We start from the raw sequence: 18,017 nt of genomic DNA, 5'->3' as shown, positions 1-18,017 counted from the left end.
TTCAAGGAGCCGCTGTAAAATTAAGCCATGTCCATGGCAGTAATTCTATGACTTAATATAAGAAACTCTTATACAGTTGATGACTTCATATAATGGGTCAAATACGCAGAAGACTATTTGTACTTCTGGGAAGTACAAGGAAAGGAAGGAAAGCTGATACTTGGCCCAACAACTCCATCAGAAGATTGTTGACACACAGTTGGCATTTGAGAGAGGTACCTAGAATCAACTTGCTTCCCTTGCTTCCCTTGTGTTGGACATGGATGACCTTGTAGCTGCAACTCAGTGCCTATTCTTTAGGCTTAGTGCCTGTATAACTAAGGACTAGCAGACTGCCTGAGACTTTTGGCCTTTGGTCAAAAAGCACCAGTGTTGGGAAGCACCAGTGTGGCTCAATTGGTTGAGTGTCCAACTCTTGGTTTCAGCTTAGGTCATGATCTCAGGGTCCTGAGATCAAGACCTGCATCATGGTTTGTACTCAGTGGGGAATCGGCTTGAGATTCTGTCCCTTAACTTTTCTCCCTGCCCCTGCTTTTGAGCTCTCTGTCTCTCAAATAAATAAATAGATCTTAAAGAAAAACACTAGTATTTTGGCAGAAAGGACACTTGTGTAGCCACTAACTCCCCAGATGTTTATCTGTTGATGAGCATAAGGAAGTCTCCAGTTGTGTCTATACCTAAGTCTCTCCTCATTCACATTAGTGCCTTCTCTAGGCCACTGATACAACATCAGTGTAGAGGCCTGTTTGTCTCTCACTGTTTGTTGGAAATTGGGAGGTAAATCTCTATCAACCTAAGTAACTCTTCTCTCAAGGACATCTGACTTCGTAATGGGAGCTTTAGCTGTTTAATGTAAGATAAGATAACTAGATAAGAATAGATAAATCAAAACAGATAAGAATGTCAGGAGGTGGTATGGGGAATAAATATGTGAATGTATTTGTAGAGGAGAGACCCAGAAGGAAGGTTTACACTTTTATATCCTAAACATATCTGTATCCTAAGCTTATATAAATTAACAATATATATGATTTGTTGATTTCCTTCTTATTATATGCAAGTACTTGCATTATTTTATGATCCTACATAGGCCTATGAAATAGAGAATATTATTATCTTGTTCAGTAGATGAGATCTAAGGCTTCAGAGGTTAAATAGCTTGCAAAGTTGACACAGCTAGTAAGTAATGAAGCCATATTGGCTCCACCCACTCACTCCTGAGGTCAGCTCTGAACCATTCTGTTGAGATGCTGCATAGATTATGTGAAGGGAAGGGCACCCCTGGGGCTGTGCAAATGCCAATCCTTTCAGTTTGTTCTGTTGCCCTGGGCAGAGAGAAGAGTAGACTTCAATTCCCCTCATTTTGTTCTGTATTGAGTAGCCTCAGATTGTAGGTAGTCCATATTTTTGATACCCCAAGGCCTTTGAAGGAAAGGCAGCACCAGGAAAGGGAAGATCATCTTTTTATTGCTCCTCTTTAGTCTTAGTCTGGGTTTTAGGGCAGTGGCAGATTGATTTTATATTCTTTCTTGAAATGAAAAAAAAAGAAGACAGTTTTATTTAAAAAGGAAAGATTCTTGAAGTCTGTGGGGAATGAATGGGATTAAAGAAGGTTAAATTTTTTTCTCTTTTGACATTTTCTACTATGTTGACATTTTTCTGTGGTGTTTGGTAGGGGGGTGAGACCTTTTCTGTTTTGCTTTATTTATATTTGTCTTAAACCAAACTCTTTGTTTTAAACTATTTCCATTGTTTTTCCTTTTCTGCTTTGTATAGACATGTCTTTTCAAGAAAATATTAGATTGCTTTTATTTGGTTCAAGGTTAAAATACATTTGTTGATATGATCTATGTTGTTTTCTTTTGTTTAAAAAATTTACACTAGAAATATATGCATCCTGGAAGAGAAATTAACATTTCTGTGGTTTAAAGGATTTTAAATGTATAGTTTCTGAAAAAAACCAAAAAAACAAAAAACACAGTTATATAAACACTAAAGCCATATTTATATAATACATACAATTTTGTTGAACTTGATATTGATAGGTAGGGTGGATAATTTAGGCCCAAACTCTCCTTTGGTATAAAGGAATATCAACATAATATTTCATCAAGGGGCACAGTGAAGCCTTCCCAACTCAGACTGTAAGGCTACGTTGCCACATTTAGGAGAGTTCTTACATTAGTAAGTTGGTCCTTGTAAGGACCATTTGGATGGATAATTGCTTGACTACACAATTTTTCTGGTTTAAGAGTCAGAATTATAGAATTTCAAGCATTAAGATGACTATCAGCTGGCTTTAGTCTTCCTATTTTGTTAGGTTTTGTTTGTTTGTTTGTTTGTTTTTTTGGTTCTCTTTTGTAAAATGACTATGCGTATTATAATAAAGAGAATATCCTGTTTGGCCTTCTTCTTGTATAAAGCCATCTGCACCTATTTTAGCTTCCTAGGCCTGCTGTCACGGGGTGCCCAAAGAGGTGGCTTTAAACAACAAAGATTTTTTTCTGTCACAGTCTAGGAAACTAGAAGTCCCAAATTAAGTTGTCAGCCGGGTTAGTTTCTTCTGGAGGCTCTGAGACAGTATCTGTTCCATGTTCTCCTCCTTGCCTCTGTGCTTGCCAGTGATCCTTGGTGTTCATGCCTTGTGGATACGTAACTCCAATGTCTGCCTCTGTGTGTTTTTGCCCAAATTTCCCTCTTATAATAAGGACACAAGTCATAGGGTTAAAATTCACCCTAATCCAGGATGACCTCATTTGAACTTGATTATATCTACCAAGATACCATTTCCATATAAAGTCACACTCACAGGTCCTTGGGTTAGGACATCAGCATATCTTTTGGGGAGATATAATTCAGCCTACCCTGGCACCACTATAACATATTAGAAGTAGAAGTCTTGTGCTAGGAGATGGAGTCCATACTTGAATGAATAATCAATTAAATGCTATTTATTCATTAGTTCCATTATTGCAAATTTTAAAGGACTGTTCAGAATATTTTATTTTTCCAGAATACTGACTTGAAATGATTCAGCTACAGATTGGTGCATGAAAATCTCATATTGGTTTCATATTATTGATATTTACTATAATAAGATTTAAAAGCTGGTAATTTTCGTGGTCTCAGTAGTTTGCAGGCATTAAGAAAATGAGTTAGGATGTATGTGTAACACTCTGCGGCCAGAGGAAGGATTCTGAACTTAGCACTTCCTGCTCCTCAAGTTTGCTTGAGGAGCTTGAAGACTAGACTCAGGAACTGACAGAGGAAACAGATTGGGATGGGGGCAGACTTAGCCCTGAACATGTTGGCTGACTTCACTCTCGGGCATGAGCGGCCTCGCTCGGCAGTCTTAGCTCCATATATAGTGACGTGCTGATGGGCCTGGATGAGGACCTCTGTACATCCTCGGCCAATGCACAGTTAAGTGCCCAGGAGCATGTGGTGAAGTCCACATGAAGAGCGGAGGCCTGCATGTTAGGGTCTGCCTCTGGACAACAGGACAAGAAGAACAGGGTGGGGAGGATTCCACTGACACGAGGGCTGGACCAATAAAAGGCAGAGCAGAGGATGCCTTGCAAGGAACTCACTGAGGAAAGATGAAAAATTCTTGAACCAGGACTCTGTGTGTCATGTGGGAATACTCATGGTCAGACATTGTGAAGTTATTGAGAAACCATAACTTGCTTGGTGAAGAGAAACATCTTTGAATTTTTCTACACTGTCAATTAAAACTTTCTTCTGCTCTTGTTTGGTGCTTATGCCTGTATATTCAGGAATGGGGGGTAGCCTGCTGGGCTCTCCAGTGGAGAGATTTTTGCCAAGTGTCTGGGGGGGAGGCTTTGAACAAGGGAAAGTGTTTCACTCACATGAAATGAACTGGGTCTTTTCTACCAAGGTCAAATCAGATATGAATATAATTCTTCGAAAAACCCTGATATTGGACACAGAATTTAATATAAATTTTCATGTACTTTTTAGGATGAGGGTCCATAACCTTAAACTGAAGGCCTTCATGACACAAAGGAGGCTAACCTTACCTCTTTCAGTCTCCTTTGAGTCGATTGAACATAATGAACTTTGTTTCATTTAGGACTTTTGATCTATGTGGGATGTTTCCCTTCTCTTCCTGTCCCTCTTTCCACCCATCCTGACTCCCCTTGGACGAGTTCTCAGACTGCAAGTCTTAGCTTACATTTCCTCTCTTTGACTCTCCCATCTGAAGTATATTGTCTTCCCTATCTTTCTCTGCTCTGCTCCCCATTTGTTTCCTCTAAGACATTCATCAATGAGTAGGTTAAGCATCTGCTGATTCAAGTCATGATCTCAGGGTACCGGGATCAAGCTCCTCTTTGGTCTTCCTGCTCAGTGTGGGGTCTGCATCTCCTTCTCCTTCTGCCCCTCTCCACCCCAACTCATGTGTGTGTGTATGTGTGTGTGTGTGCGCTCTCTCTCTCTCTCTCAAATAAATAAAATCTTAAAAAAAAAAAAACCCATACATTAAAACATACATAATTCATCTATTTTTAATCTGTTTTCCAAAGGGCAAAGATCTTGTCTCTCTTAATTCTTTTCAAATTCCAAGTGCCTACCACACAGTGCCTAGATGTTTATAGTAGTGTGTTCAGGAAGCATTTGTTGAATACAAAATACTTGGAGACATACTCTAACATGAGGTAAGAATCTAAAGAGCACTAGATTTGTAGAACCATAATCCTAAAAGACAGGTCTGGGTAGTAGTTATTTATACCACATTAGCAATTATTTGTGCTGATGAAATCAGTGACTGTACCAATAATTAGAGCTTAATTTACCTTTGCAAAAAGAGTTTCTTAAAGTTCCATTTAAAAGGAAAATCCAGATATTAGCAACCAGTGAAGCAAACTCTAAACTGAAATGAAATTTAGAGAAAATTTTCTTTAATATAACTTGCTAAAAACAAAAGAACCCAAGTATTTCTTGTACCAAGGCCCGCATTTCTGGGCACTTTGAAACACAGTGTATTCTCTTAATCCTTCATGTACCAATAATTTCAAACCTAATGGGTAGCAACTCACAGAGCAGTGCACTCCCACAAAGGGGGCTCAGGAAAGACTGACTTTGGACTCTTTTCACAGACAGGTTTCAATTGCTAAGCCTTTCTGTGTCTTTTATTTTATTTTAATTTACTTAAGAGAGATCTATACCTATAAGCCCTAGACTGACTTTCAATAGTAGTCCTAGTTTACTTTTAAATTTCTGAAGACAGTCAGATAGGATATGTGAATCTGTATCTTTTTATTTCCATGACTTCATTTTTAAAAAAGTTTCTCAGCAGAACCTTTCAGGGGAGTGTTAATCATGAAGAATTTAATTATTCATCCAGAACAACTCTTAAACTTAGGAGGGTTGTCACTGATGTAATGGCATTTCAATTTAAGCAACAGAAAACTTGCTTTCTATAGATTATTGTTCTTTCATATAAATATATATTATAATGCACATCAGAGAGGACTAAGTTGAAGCTTGATTACCCAATGAATATTTCACAAAAAGATTTTTCTCCAGTCCACTGCTTTAAGAAATGTCCTTATTTTTCAGCCAAAGAAGTCTCAACTAATTGCACCATTTACCTAGGTTATAGCTATACCTGTAGACGTCTACATTCAGTAGAATATTATGTTAAAAGCAAGTTTTGTATTTACTTATTTGTAACCTAATTTCTATAGACATATGAGGAAATATACTTAAATTTTAAAATAATATTCTTTTTCTAACCAAAGCACTGCACAATCATTGTAGGAAACTTAAATGTGAATTAAAAAAAATAAAGCATGCCCTTTATTTTTGATGAAATCTTTTGGTGAAACATGAATATCCTTCTGGTAAAACACTTTTATTCATTTTTGAATTATTTCCAGAATAAATTTTCAGTGTGTACAAATTTTCAAGTATATTATGCATGTTTGAACTACTTACTGATACTTGATTATTATTAATAAATCAAATTTAAGTTTTCTTTAAGAAACAGTCTAAATATTAAGATAAAGAATAAAGCCAGACCAACTGAGAAAAAATGAAAAGGGTAACTTATTCCTAAAAATATTACCTAGGAAAAAATAAAATAAGCCAATTCAGTCCTCTAGATCATGTTAACTTAATTACATTGTGATTATATTCAAGCTCCATGAGGGCAAAGATTTTTGTTAGTTTTGTTCACTGCTTAATTCTTATATTTAAAACACTACTTGTCATATATTAATACTAAAAAAATCATTTGTTGAATGAATTAATCAGGGAAATATAATAAAATTATGGTTTGTAGACAGTTTATAGCTCCTCTTGGCAGTATAAATCTAAATAATCAAAATGTATTCATTTAATACCTTTCGTGTTTGAAGCCCACAGATATTTGCCTTCACTTTACTTATGAGGAAACCACAACCCATATTGGTCTCTTTGGTTTTTCTTGCTCTGATAGTTCAGCAAAATTAAGAACTGATCCACACAAAGAGAATGGGCCACAAATCTGCTCTGATATTTATTAGTTAGATATCTAAAATCAAGATACATGACTTACTAGAAAATAGTTCTTTCTCTTTCTCTCTCTCTCTTTTTTTTTTTTTTTTTTTTTTTTTTGAAATTTTAATTCCACTATAGTTAGCACACAGTGTTATATTAGTTTCAGGTGTACAATTCCATATATCACCCAGTGCTTGCCAAGACAAGTGTACTCCTTAATCCCCATCACCTGTTTCCATGTATCCCTCCCACCCATCTCCCCTCTGGCAACTACCGGGTTATTCTCTATAATTAAGAGTCAGCTTCTTGGTTTGTCTAATTCTTTCTCTTGCTCCCTCTCTTTATTTTTTTTCTTCCTATTTTGCTCATTTGTTTTGTTTCTTATTCCTCTGAATTAGTGTTTTTGTATTTTGGGGGTAGATATCCAGTAGTACAATTACTGGATCTTAGGATAGTTCTCTTTTTAACATTTTAAGGAACCTCTATACCTTTTTCTGCAGTGGCTATCCAGTTTGCATTCTCACGAACAAGGCAAGAGGGTTCCTTTTTCTCCACATCCTCGCCAACACTTGTTGTTTCTTGTGTTTCTGATTTTAACCATTCTGACAGATGTGAGGTGATAGCTCATCAAAGTTTTGATTTGTATTTCTCTGATGATAAGTGACATTGAGCATCTTTTAATGTGTCTGTTGGTCATCTAAATGTCTTCTTTGGAGAAATGTCTGCTCATTGTCTTTTGCCCCTTTTTTAGTTAGAATATTTGCTTTTTGGGTATAGAGTTGTTCTTTAAATAAGTTCTTTCAATATTTTAGATACTAATCCCTTATCAGATATGTCATTTGCAAATATCTTTTCCCATTCAGTAGGTTGCCTTTTAGTTTTGTTAATTGTTTCCTTTTCTCTGAAGATTTTTATTTTGATGTCATCTTTATAGTTTATTTGTTTAATTTTTAATTTTTAATTTTTTAAATTCCTTTTCAGTCTACCAGAATTCATTGTTTATGCACCACACCCAGTGCTCCATGCAATACGTGCCCTCCATAATACCAACCACTAGGCTCACCCAACTTCCCATCCCCAGCCCCTTCAAAACACTCAGATTGTTTTCTTTGTCAATGTCAAAGACATAACTACCTGAGTCCTCATCTAGGATTTTTATGGCTTCAGTTCTCACATTTAGATCTTTAATTCATTTTGAGTTTATTGTATAAGAAAGTGGTCCATTTCCATTCTTTTGCATGTAGTTACCATGCAAACCCAACAGTTTCTTGAAGAGACTGTCTTTTTTCCCATTAGATTCTTTCCTGCTTTGTCGAAATTAGTTGACCATATAATTATGGGTTTTTTCCTAGGTTTTCTCTTCTGTTCTATTAATCTATGTGCCTATTTTTATGTTAGTACCATACTTTTTAAATTACTATAGCTTTGTAATATAACTTCAAGTCTGGAATTGTGATACCTCCAGTTTTTCTTTTCCAAAATTGCTTTGACTATTAGGGTCTTTTGTGGTTCCATGTAAATTTTAGGATTGTTTGTCCTAGTTCTGTGAAAAATGCTCTTGGTATTTTTAGGGACTGCATTGAATCTGTAGATTGCTTTGGGTGGTAAAGCCATTTTAACAATATTTGTTATTTTAATCCATGAACATGGAATGTCTTTCCATTTCTTGTGTCATTTTCAACTTCTTTTCTCAATGTTTTATAGTTTTCAAAATACCTCTTTGGTTAGGTTTATTCCTGGGTATTTTATTATTTGTGGTGCAATTGTAAATGGGATTGTTTTCTTAATTTTTCTTTCTGCTGTTTCATTATTATTATATAGAGATGCAATGGATTTTTGCACATTGATTTTGTATCCCATGACTTTACTAAATTCACTTATCAGTTCTAATAATTTTGGGGGGAGTCTTTCAGGTTTTCCATTTATAGTATCGTGCCATCTGCATATAGTAAAAGTTTTATTTCTTCCGTACCAATTTGGATGCCTTGTATTCCTTTTTCTTGTCTGGTTTGCTGGTTTCTTTAGTGATATACTTGGAATCCTTTCTTTTTATTCTTTGCATAAGTGGTCTTTGATTTGTGGTTACCATTGGGTTTGTATATGACATCTTCTGCATATAGCAGTCTGTATTAAGTTGGTGGTTGCTTAAGTTTAAACTCATTCTTTACTTCTGTCTCCCACCACATTTTAGATATATGGTGTCACATTTTGCATCCTTTTGTTTTGTGAATCCTTTGACTGATCTTTTTCTTTTTTACAGAAATACTTATTTTTACTGCTTTTGTGTTTCCTACTTTTCATACTTCCACGTATGGTCTTTCTTTTCCACTCAAAAAGTTCCCTTTAATATTTCTTGTAGGACTGGTTTCTTTTAGTTTTTGTTTATTTGAGAAACGCTTTATGTCTTTTCAAATCTGAATTATAGCCTTGCTGGATAAAGTATTCTTGGCTGTAGATTTTTCCCTTTCAACACTTTACATATATTATGCCACTCTCTCTGGCCTGCAAAGTCTCTGCTGAAAAATCTGCTGATAGCCTTTTGGGCTTTCCCTTAAGTATGTAACTGTCTTCTTTACTATTGCTGTTTTTATTTTTTTTCTTTAGTACTACTTTTTGCCATTTTATTTGCTGTGTGTCTTGGTGTGGACCTCCTTCGGTTGATTTTGTTGGGGGGAGGTTCTCTGTGCTTCCAGGATCTGGACATCTCTTTCCTTCCCCAGACCAGGGAGGTTTTCAGCTATTATTTCATTAAATAAATTTTCTGCTTCCTTTTCTTTCTCTTTCCTTCTGGGATCCCTATAATGCACATGTTATTATGCTTGATGGAGTCACTAAGTTCCCTAAGTCTATTCTCATTTTGCATTATTATTTCTTCTTTCATTTATGGGGTTTGATTACTTTCTTTTACTGTCCTTGAGTTCATTAATTCATTCCTCTGCTTCTTCTCTTCTGTTATTTATTTCATCAAGTATTTTTAAATTCATTTATCTCATTCTTCATCTCTGATTTGTTCCTTGTTTTCTTTCTCTTTCTTAAGGATCTCACTGATGTCCTCCACTCTTTTCTGTAGTCCAGTGGTTATCTTTATGATTAATACTTTAAATTCTCTATCAGGCATGTTACTTATATGCATTTCACTTGGATCTCTTGGTGTTTTGTCCTGTTCTTTTTTGTGACATATTCCTCTGTCTCCTCATTTTGCCTACCTCTCTGTGTCAGTTTCTCTGTGTTAGGATAGTCAACTAAGTCTCCAGCTTTTGAAAGTAGTGGGTGGGAGGTGCCCTTTTTACTAGGTGGTACTCATCCTCCACAAGGAATGAATACCTTTCATGGAGAGGAGGACTGGCCTTACTATCCACAAAGCATGGATAGGCTAGGGGTGCAGTTTTAACAAGGTGCATGTATCCTCCATGGGAAGTTGCAAGATGCAATGTTGGCACAGTTTGCCTGGGTCTTCTGCAGGGAGAGGATCTGCAGCACCAGGACTGAGGCAGGCCTGGCTGGAGGAAGCAGTGTAAGGAAGTTAGATAGTGAGTGCTAGCTCCTGCAGCAGGCTATGTGTTTATGATGAGGAGCGGGGAAGGAAAATGGCACTGGCCAGCTCCCTTGTTCCTGGAGTAGTCCCTTAGTAAACTGAGATCAGCAACCAAATCTTCCTCTTGCAAGCCCCAGGCACCACGCCCCAAAACTCCTGCTCCCAGGCTGCATCTTCATAGCCATTTTCTGTGTTGTCCCTTCAAAGGTAGGGACTCAGCCCCCTGTTGCCCCATCCTCCCACACCAAGCCCACTGACCTTTAAAGTTCCAGGTTCTAAGTCCCACTGATTTCAAGCTCCCACAAAATTTAGCCCTTCTGATTCTCAAAGCCAAATGCCCCAGGGATTTCTCTTCCCCTTTCAGGATCCCAAATGCTAGTCTTTCCTGTTCCTCTCCACACTTGTGGCTCCCTTCCTTTGGCCATCAAATAACTGGGGTTTTGGTTCCTACCATGTCCTCACCCTTCATACCCTCTTTGATGTGTCCTCTTCTTTACATTTAGTTGTGGAGCTTGTTTGGCCAGTCTTTGGGTCCTTTTCTGGGTTATTTGCTCTGATGCAAGTGTTATCTAGTTGTATCCAGAGGTTGAGATGAGTACAGGGTCCTTCTACTCTGCTATTTTCCCTGGAAATTAGAAAATAATTCTTAAAACAAGTTTAGAGAAACTCACTGAAGCTCTTTATGTGTATATTACTCTTGGACCTGACTGTTGTGCACTCTGGGTTAATTTGCTACTTTGCTAATTTAATGCATTCTCATTTAGTTTCTCCATCAAGCAGCCTGTGTGTTTATTTACATTTTCTGATTAGGCTGGATGAAGGTAATTGTTAATAATATCTCCCTTGTGATCAACTTAAAATGAATGTAAACCACTTGGAAAATGCCTTTTCAGAACTTGTTGAACCCAAAGTTCTCTGTCCTGTAGCAGACAATCTCTTTTAAATTTCCCATAGTCTTATCTTGTGCATCTTCAGCCAAGCCTAATGACTCAAGTTTAATCTCCATGCAGACTTCTGCTTATCCTCTACCATTATAACTCTGATAGTTTCCCTTTAAACTCTTTAGCAACTTGGAACTCCAGTTTTTGCTGCCTTTTCTTCTATTACTCCTCTTAGTGTCTACTCCTTACATCAGAGTAGAAAAATACCTCCAGGCAGAAGCCGAGGATGACAATCCTGCTTATACCAGTTGCTCTGTCAAATCCAGAAATAGAAGTCTTATTTAATTTTTGTTATGCCTTCTTTACTATGTTCTTATCTTTTTTGGTCCTGACTTAATACATTTTATTTATTTTGATCAAATGTATCTATTTCTTTTTTCTTGGTGTGACTTGAAATCAACACTCTATTTCTATTAGGTTAATGGTCACTTAAAGAAAACAAATATATTTGAGTAATATTTGAACCTTTATATTTGTAACAACATCAATAATTAAGGAGTATATTTAGGATTGCTCCCTCTAAGAGTGTGGTCATAAAACCTGAGGTATAAACATTAGATAAGAAACTTCTGAGTTAAAATTTAGAATGCTATTATTTGTACCTAGAAAATCTAAAATAACAAACTGAAATTTATTCTATCTAATAAGGTAACTTAATAATTTGGTAACAAGGGGCACCTGGATGGCTCAGTGGGTTAAACCTCTGCCTTCAGCGCAGGTCAGGATCTCAGGGTCCTGGGGCTCTCTGCTCAGTGGGGAGCCTGCTTCCTCCTCCTCTCTTTCTCTCTGCCTGCCTCTCCACCTACTTGAGATTGAAGTAAATATCTTTAAAAAAAAATAATTTGGTAACAAAATCAAGAGCCTTTCTGTATACTAAAGCTTTTTTGTACTGGCTCCTGGTGACGGAGTAAGAACCAACTTAGGGAGACTTCCTTGGTCCCCCTCAACTCTGGCTAAAGCAGTTGGGATAATTGAAGTTCTTCGAAGGGAGTTGAAATTCCACGAGGATGAATAGCCTGAGGTCAGGATTGTAATCATATATCTCAAATAGATGAACAGAAGGGAACTGCTGCCACTGTGCATAATAACATAGCAGACTGTCATCTTTGTGGAAAATGCTTTCCTCAATGTTAAACTGCCTCTGATCCCCCCCCTGTTTCCCTTTGGAGGTGTGTCTGTGTGCTTAAAAAATAGTTTCCTATTGATTATCTTGGAAGGATAAGAAAGGTTATCTTCTGTTAACACTGGTAGAGATATCTTGGAAGATACTAAGCCTTAGAGAATTGAATTTTTTTAACAGGGATTGTTCTACTGTCTGTGTGTATAAGGACTAGCTATCCCTCAAGATATAATTCCAAACTGAGTAACTACATCTTTGGGAAAAGTGTCAGAGTACATTATGTTCTATGAATCACATTAGTAAGAGAAGGGAAATGGATGCTTAGAAGAAATATCTGTGAACAGGAAAGGGTGATGTTTTTCTAAAGGGGGATGGATACTGGCTCTGTGAGAGTATAAAGAAGAGAGATTCTTTAAAGAGAAGAAAGAAAAGCAGCTGTCTACTCAGAGAAGCAAAGATAACCACCGGGTTATCACTGCAGAGAGGTGATTTGTGAAAGAAAATTGACTTTCTTTTTCCTGGGACTGTGGGCAGCCTTTTACTTACTGGGTAATTTAAATTCTTTCCCCAATGTTCTCATTTCTTTCATTTACCCTTCTCATTTCTGTTATACCTCTGTAGCCTGTGCGTTAGCACCGTGGACAGTGACACAATGAGGAGTTAGGGAAAGTGTGGGCTTGCCCAGCTTGTGGCACTGAAACTGCATTAAGAAGCACAGTAGGTCTCAGTGAAGCAGGGGAAAACCAGAAGAGTCACAGAGTGCTAAGAGGATGACTTAGGGGAGGACGTAAAACAACCCACTACCCATTTGTCAAGTGCACCAAAGAAAGGCAAGACTTGATGCAGGGAAGCTTAACAGTTGTTTATATAACAATTTAAATAAGTCATGAATATCTTCTTTAGTGTAATTTCAACTTCTGTGTTATGATATGCATATGTAATATCATTAAAGCAATAATAGATAACATTTATTGTTTTCTCATTTAATCCTCAAGAATCCTCAATTATCTCATTTAATCCTTAAGAATATTGATTTCTTGAGGTCTAAGAATTCAAAACTGATTTATGAGGAAGATAATACTATTTTCTCAGATGAGGAAATAGAGTTTTAGTGAGATTAAGTAACTTTGTCATGCTCACAAATCTAGTTAATGAAGTATCTAACACGCAAATCCAGGTACCTGATTTTAGGCCCTACTTTTTTTATTCTCTGAGTAAGTCAAATATATTGAGTTCCAATATGTAGAATAATACAGCCTGTACCACAGCCTCGTGCATAGACATCATTACTTCCAGACCCTGGAATTTTATATTCTCATGAAGTAAGTAGAGGGAGTATTTTCTGGAGGCAAGGTAAGCCGGGCATTCTATTTTGTCTGCTGAAACAATAGGAGTTATTTCCTTCCAGTTAAAAATATTAAGCAAGTCAAGGCCATCTATGAGCATTAAGTACTGGACATGTAAGGTCTAGAAGATAAACACCTGTTGTACTAGGACTAAGGCCAGTTAATAGTTTTTGTCTTAGTCAACTCAAGGAAGAATATTTCCTAATAGTTGTTTTTGAAGTACATAGTGTTTTATGAAAAAAATGAAGATAATAAATGTTACATATTAAAATGTTTATGACAGGAGCGTTTAAAGTCTTTGCTAACCTCCTGCCCCTAAGTGTGTTCACATGACAACTTTCTTGAATAAATACTTAGTCTGGAGGCTATTTGGGAAAGCTGAGGTCCCTGATACACTTGGTAACTATAGTTACAGTTATCTCTTCTTTTTCTGGAATATAAAATAATATATCATCATCTCAGAAGTCATTTTGAAAGCCTTAATGAGATAAACATTCATTTTTTAAGGCTATATTCTTATTGTTGAATGCTAGTCATAATTTCCTTCTCTTAATGATAAAGATTATGCCTAGCCATAAAACAGAAGCAAGATGTGAATGTTAATGTCCTAGATCTTGAAGAACAAATCTATTAACTAAAAAAGGTATTTCAAGGAAAATGTTTTTTCTTGTCTTTATTAAAACAAAATAATTAATTTAATTATTTATTATTCCAGAAAATGATTATATTGAGTTTTAATTATCTAATCCATACAAACATGACAAAATGTTAATATAAAACTGATTTTTAAAAATGTTCACCAAAAGTGAAATGTTCCTCTCATTTGGGAAAGCCATTATAACACATAGAAAAAATGGGAAATTAATCCAGTGGCTTGGTAATGTGAATCATACCCTCAAGCCCTTCTTGTCTCTTGTGGGAACAGACTCTTCTCCAAGGGTGCAGAAGGAAGGAGGTTAAGAAAATTTTTCTCCTCAGTTTTTATTTGTGAGAAAGCATTTATTAGAAGATTAAAAATTTTATTCCCTTAGTTATACTAAAAGGCATATCGATAGTAAAATAGAACATTTTAATAAATATCCTTTAAGATATGCCAATGTTTGCCATTATGTCCAGGGTATGGTATTTTCTCTCCAAAGAAATAGAATGCTTGATGTGCCAAGTAGAATTCTTCTCCAACTTATTTTCTGCCTCCACTTCTGAGGTCTGTGACTAAGCTCAGCTTGGGCTGGGAAGCTGATTGGTGTGGGTCCTGGAGTCTGTCCTTCCCTATTTACCCTATTGTGAACACAGTGGATACAAAGAAAGCACACTGACAAGGACCCAGGAAATGATTTGGTTGCAAATTTTTATTCCTTAAGCAAAATTTTGTTATTTTGTTCACTTGTACCTCACCTTCAGAATTGACTTCATTATGAATTCTGAGCCTTCCTACCGCTATAGGAGAACCCTGACTCTAACCACTGGAGAGACTGTGCTGTTATCCTGACTCCTTATTCTTTACTTTAATCCTTATATTTTAGTATCTGATATGCTTTTTTAGATTAAGAATGGTGATTGGAGAATAAATGAAACAAGATGGGATTGGGAGGGAGACAAACCATAAGTGACTCTTAATCTCACAAAACAAACTGAAGGTTGCTGGGGAGAGGGAGTTTGGGGGAGGGGGTGGGGTTATGGACATTGGGGAGGGTATGTGCTATGGTGAGTGCTGTGAAGTGTGTAAACCTGGCGATTCACAGACCTGTACCCCTGGGGATAAAAATATATTATATGTTTATAAAAAATAAAAAAATTTTAAAAAGAGATATGAGAGGAAAAAAAAAGAATGGTGATTGGGAGACTGTCAATAACCTTTGGTTTCTGCCATTTTTATCAGATCAAGTCCTTCGAGGGTAAAAAAAAAAAAAAAAAAACGAAATGGGCACTTTTCTGGAGTGTAAGTAGTTAATATTGTTCTGTGAGTGCTAATTGGTCAGAGCCATCTCCATTAGAAGATTAAGTGTAGATGGATGATTGGAGTTGGAGGTTTAAGCCCAGAGGGGCTCATTCCTATTAGTATGCCACCAGGGTAAGTAGCCAGAGAGAACTGGTCAGGGATCCAGGTTAGAGCCATAAGTCAGAGGTCAAAGAAATCAGATATAAATGCCAGGTCTATAGTGGCAAGCAAGTTTTAAAAAATGAGACCCAAGCCAAGAATAAAGATAAAAAGATGAAGTCGGTTAAAGCAGGAATTCAAGAACAAGTGAGAAGGACTGAAAACAGCTTTTGGTGTTTGCAGCTGTCACCATGGACCAGCAATTACATAGCTCACACATGGGTCAGACCGTATTGAAGAAACAGAATTGAAATGGCCATTTTTCAAGACACTAGCATATAAGTGGTTTTTGTAGGTGTAACATATAAAAAGCAGGCCTGTTGGCTACATATTTTAACAAATTGCTGAATTATCATTTATACAGGTGACTTTTCAGTATCTTATTTGAAAATAAACATTACTTTATTAGTAAGCTGCTTGAAGGCAATGCTGATTCACATGTTTTCTATCTATCATCTATCTATCTATCTATCTATAATAGTATAAGCACTCTTATAAGGCTGGAGAGCTCTCTTCTGCCTCCCTTTCTCTATCTCTCTATCTCTGTCTATCTATCTGTTTAATGAATCTCACCAAGGCTGGAGAAAAAGAGAGAGAGAGTGGGAGGGAGACAGAGGGAGAGTTAGAGAAGGGAAAGAGAAAGGTAAGGGGAAGAGAGAGAAATATGCAAATATTCCATTTTTTCTTTCATTTAATGATGGAGTGAGAAGAAGAGTTGCAAAAGACAGCCATGTTCATGGTTGCATTGAGAAGTCATTTCTCATTCTTTGGTTGGCTGTAACTGCTGTTCCTTGTGGACATGCAGTAAATCCAACATTATGTCCATCCCCCTATAGGATGCTTAAGTTCAATCAGCTCTCCTAGACATCAAGATTCTTAGAAGACTCTTACCACATCTTTTTCAGGTATCTGCCTCTTTACCTCAGGTTGTTGTAGTAAACATCAGTGTTTGAGGTTCTGTACCTGGTTTTAATGTTTTGTGGGGAAGTTACTTCCTCATAACCAAGCAATGATTTGGACACCAACTAGGTGTCCTACAGTTCAACTCGGTTCTGGCGCTATCCTCTCAGAGATAGCATCAGCTCCCACAGGTTTAGTCCTGGAAGACTACTCTCTACTTCAGATGCCAGTTGCAAGTCCAGGTTGTTGGCTGTACTTCTGACTTACTAGCTATAAATTAGAAGTTCCCATGACCCCTTCCTTGGTATTGACTAATTTGCTAGAACAGCTTTTAGAATTCAAGGAAACCTGTTAACTCATTAGATTACTGGTTTATTACATAGGATATTCTATACATAGAATCAGCAGCTAAATGGAAAGAAACATAGGGCAAGGTATGGGAAAGGCACAGAGTGTCCGTGACCCTACCAGGCATACCACTCTCCCTGAATGTCCTCATGTTCACCAAGCCATAAGCTCGCTGAACCCTCTCCTTTTGACTTTTTATATAGGCTTCATTACATAGGCATTAATGATTAAATCATTGGCAGTTGCTGATTGATTCAACCTCTAGCTCCATACCTACTCCCTTGGAAATCACTGGGTAAGACTGTAAGTCCCAAACCTTAATCACATGATTAGGTTCCCTGGTAACCAACCCCCATCTCTAGGTGCTTTCCAGATGTCACCTCATAAACATAATCCCAGTTGTGGTGGAAAGAGTCTTATTATGAATAATAAAATGCCCATTTCACCTTTATGGCTCTGAATCAATTTCAGGAACTGATAAATAACAAGAGACCAAATATTATAACAAAAGGTGCTTCCTGATACTTCAGGAAATTGTAGAGGTTTTGGAAGCAATGAACCAGGAACCATGGATGAAGACCAAATATACATGAGAAATATGTTTTGGTCATCAGAATGAACAGAAATATATGTCAAAAAGCAAGCTGCACACAGAGTAAAACCAAGCAGGAAGACAAGTTTATTGCAAGGGTTTTGACCTACAAGTTGGGAAACTAAAGGCTATGGGAGCTGTGAGTTCTGAGTTGCTCACAGACTAATGGGTTTTTATGGGGTAAATGTGGAAGTTATTTGGCTTTTTCAGCTGATTGGTTGCCTAGTGATCTTCTTCTTTATTTACATTAGGGTAACTGAAGGGAATAAGGAAGTCCAAAGATGATGTGAGCATACTTGGTATTTGGGGATTGGCTGGCATCTGGGGATTGACTGGGATCTTCTGCTGATTTCTGAGAAAAGCTGTAAATTCCTGCAATTTATGTTAGGTAAGGTTAAGTTTTATTTTTCTTTAATAGACCTGTGTTGGTCAACTCCATTTTGTCCCCAACATAAGCAACTGTGTTTTTGTTTTGTTTCTACATATATTTCTTAGAAATATCACACTCTGCAAGGTGGGTAGGTTCTAGTAAGACCACCACCTGCAGCCCTCAAATCTGATCAATTATGGGACTCATATTCTCTATATATTGGCAGTGGGTGGGTAGTGATAGAGGTGTGGTGGGAGTTATATGGA

At 37.0% G+C, this 18,017-nt stretch overlaps 1 protein-coding gene across 1 annotated transcript in view; it reads left to right on the top strand.

Moving 5' to 3' along the window:
* The window catches only part of IQUB (IQ motif and ubiquitin domain containing), a 102,219-nt gene extending 84,456 nt beyond the window's left edge, over nt 1-17,763 (top strand). The window contains exon 13 of the mRNA XM_059171727.1: nt 17,633-17,763. Within this exon, the coding sequence (XP_059027710.1) occupies nt 17,633-17,641 (9 nt within the window). The 3' untranslated portion in view covers nt 17,642-17,763. The remainder of the gene's footprint in view (nt 1-17,632) is intronic.
* The last annotated feature ends 254 nt before the right edge of the window (nt 17,764-18,017 follow it).

Source organism: Mustela lutreola, chromosome 4, assembly GCF_030435805.1.
Source record: "Mustela lutreola isolate mMusLut2 chromosome 4, mMusLut2.pri, whole genome shotgun sequence".
Classification (NCBI taxonomy): Eukaryota; Metazoa; Chordata; class Mammalia; order Carnivora; family Mustelidae; genus Mustela; species Mustela lutreola.
Note: the sequence above shows the minus strand (reverse complement) of the source record. Positions and strands in the feature narration are given on the sequence as shown.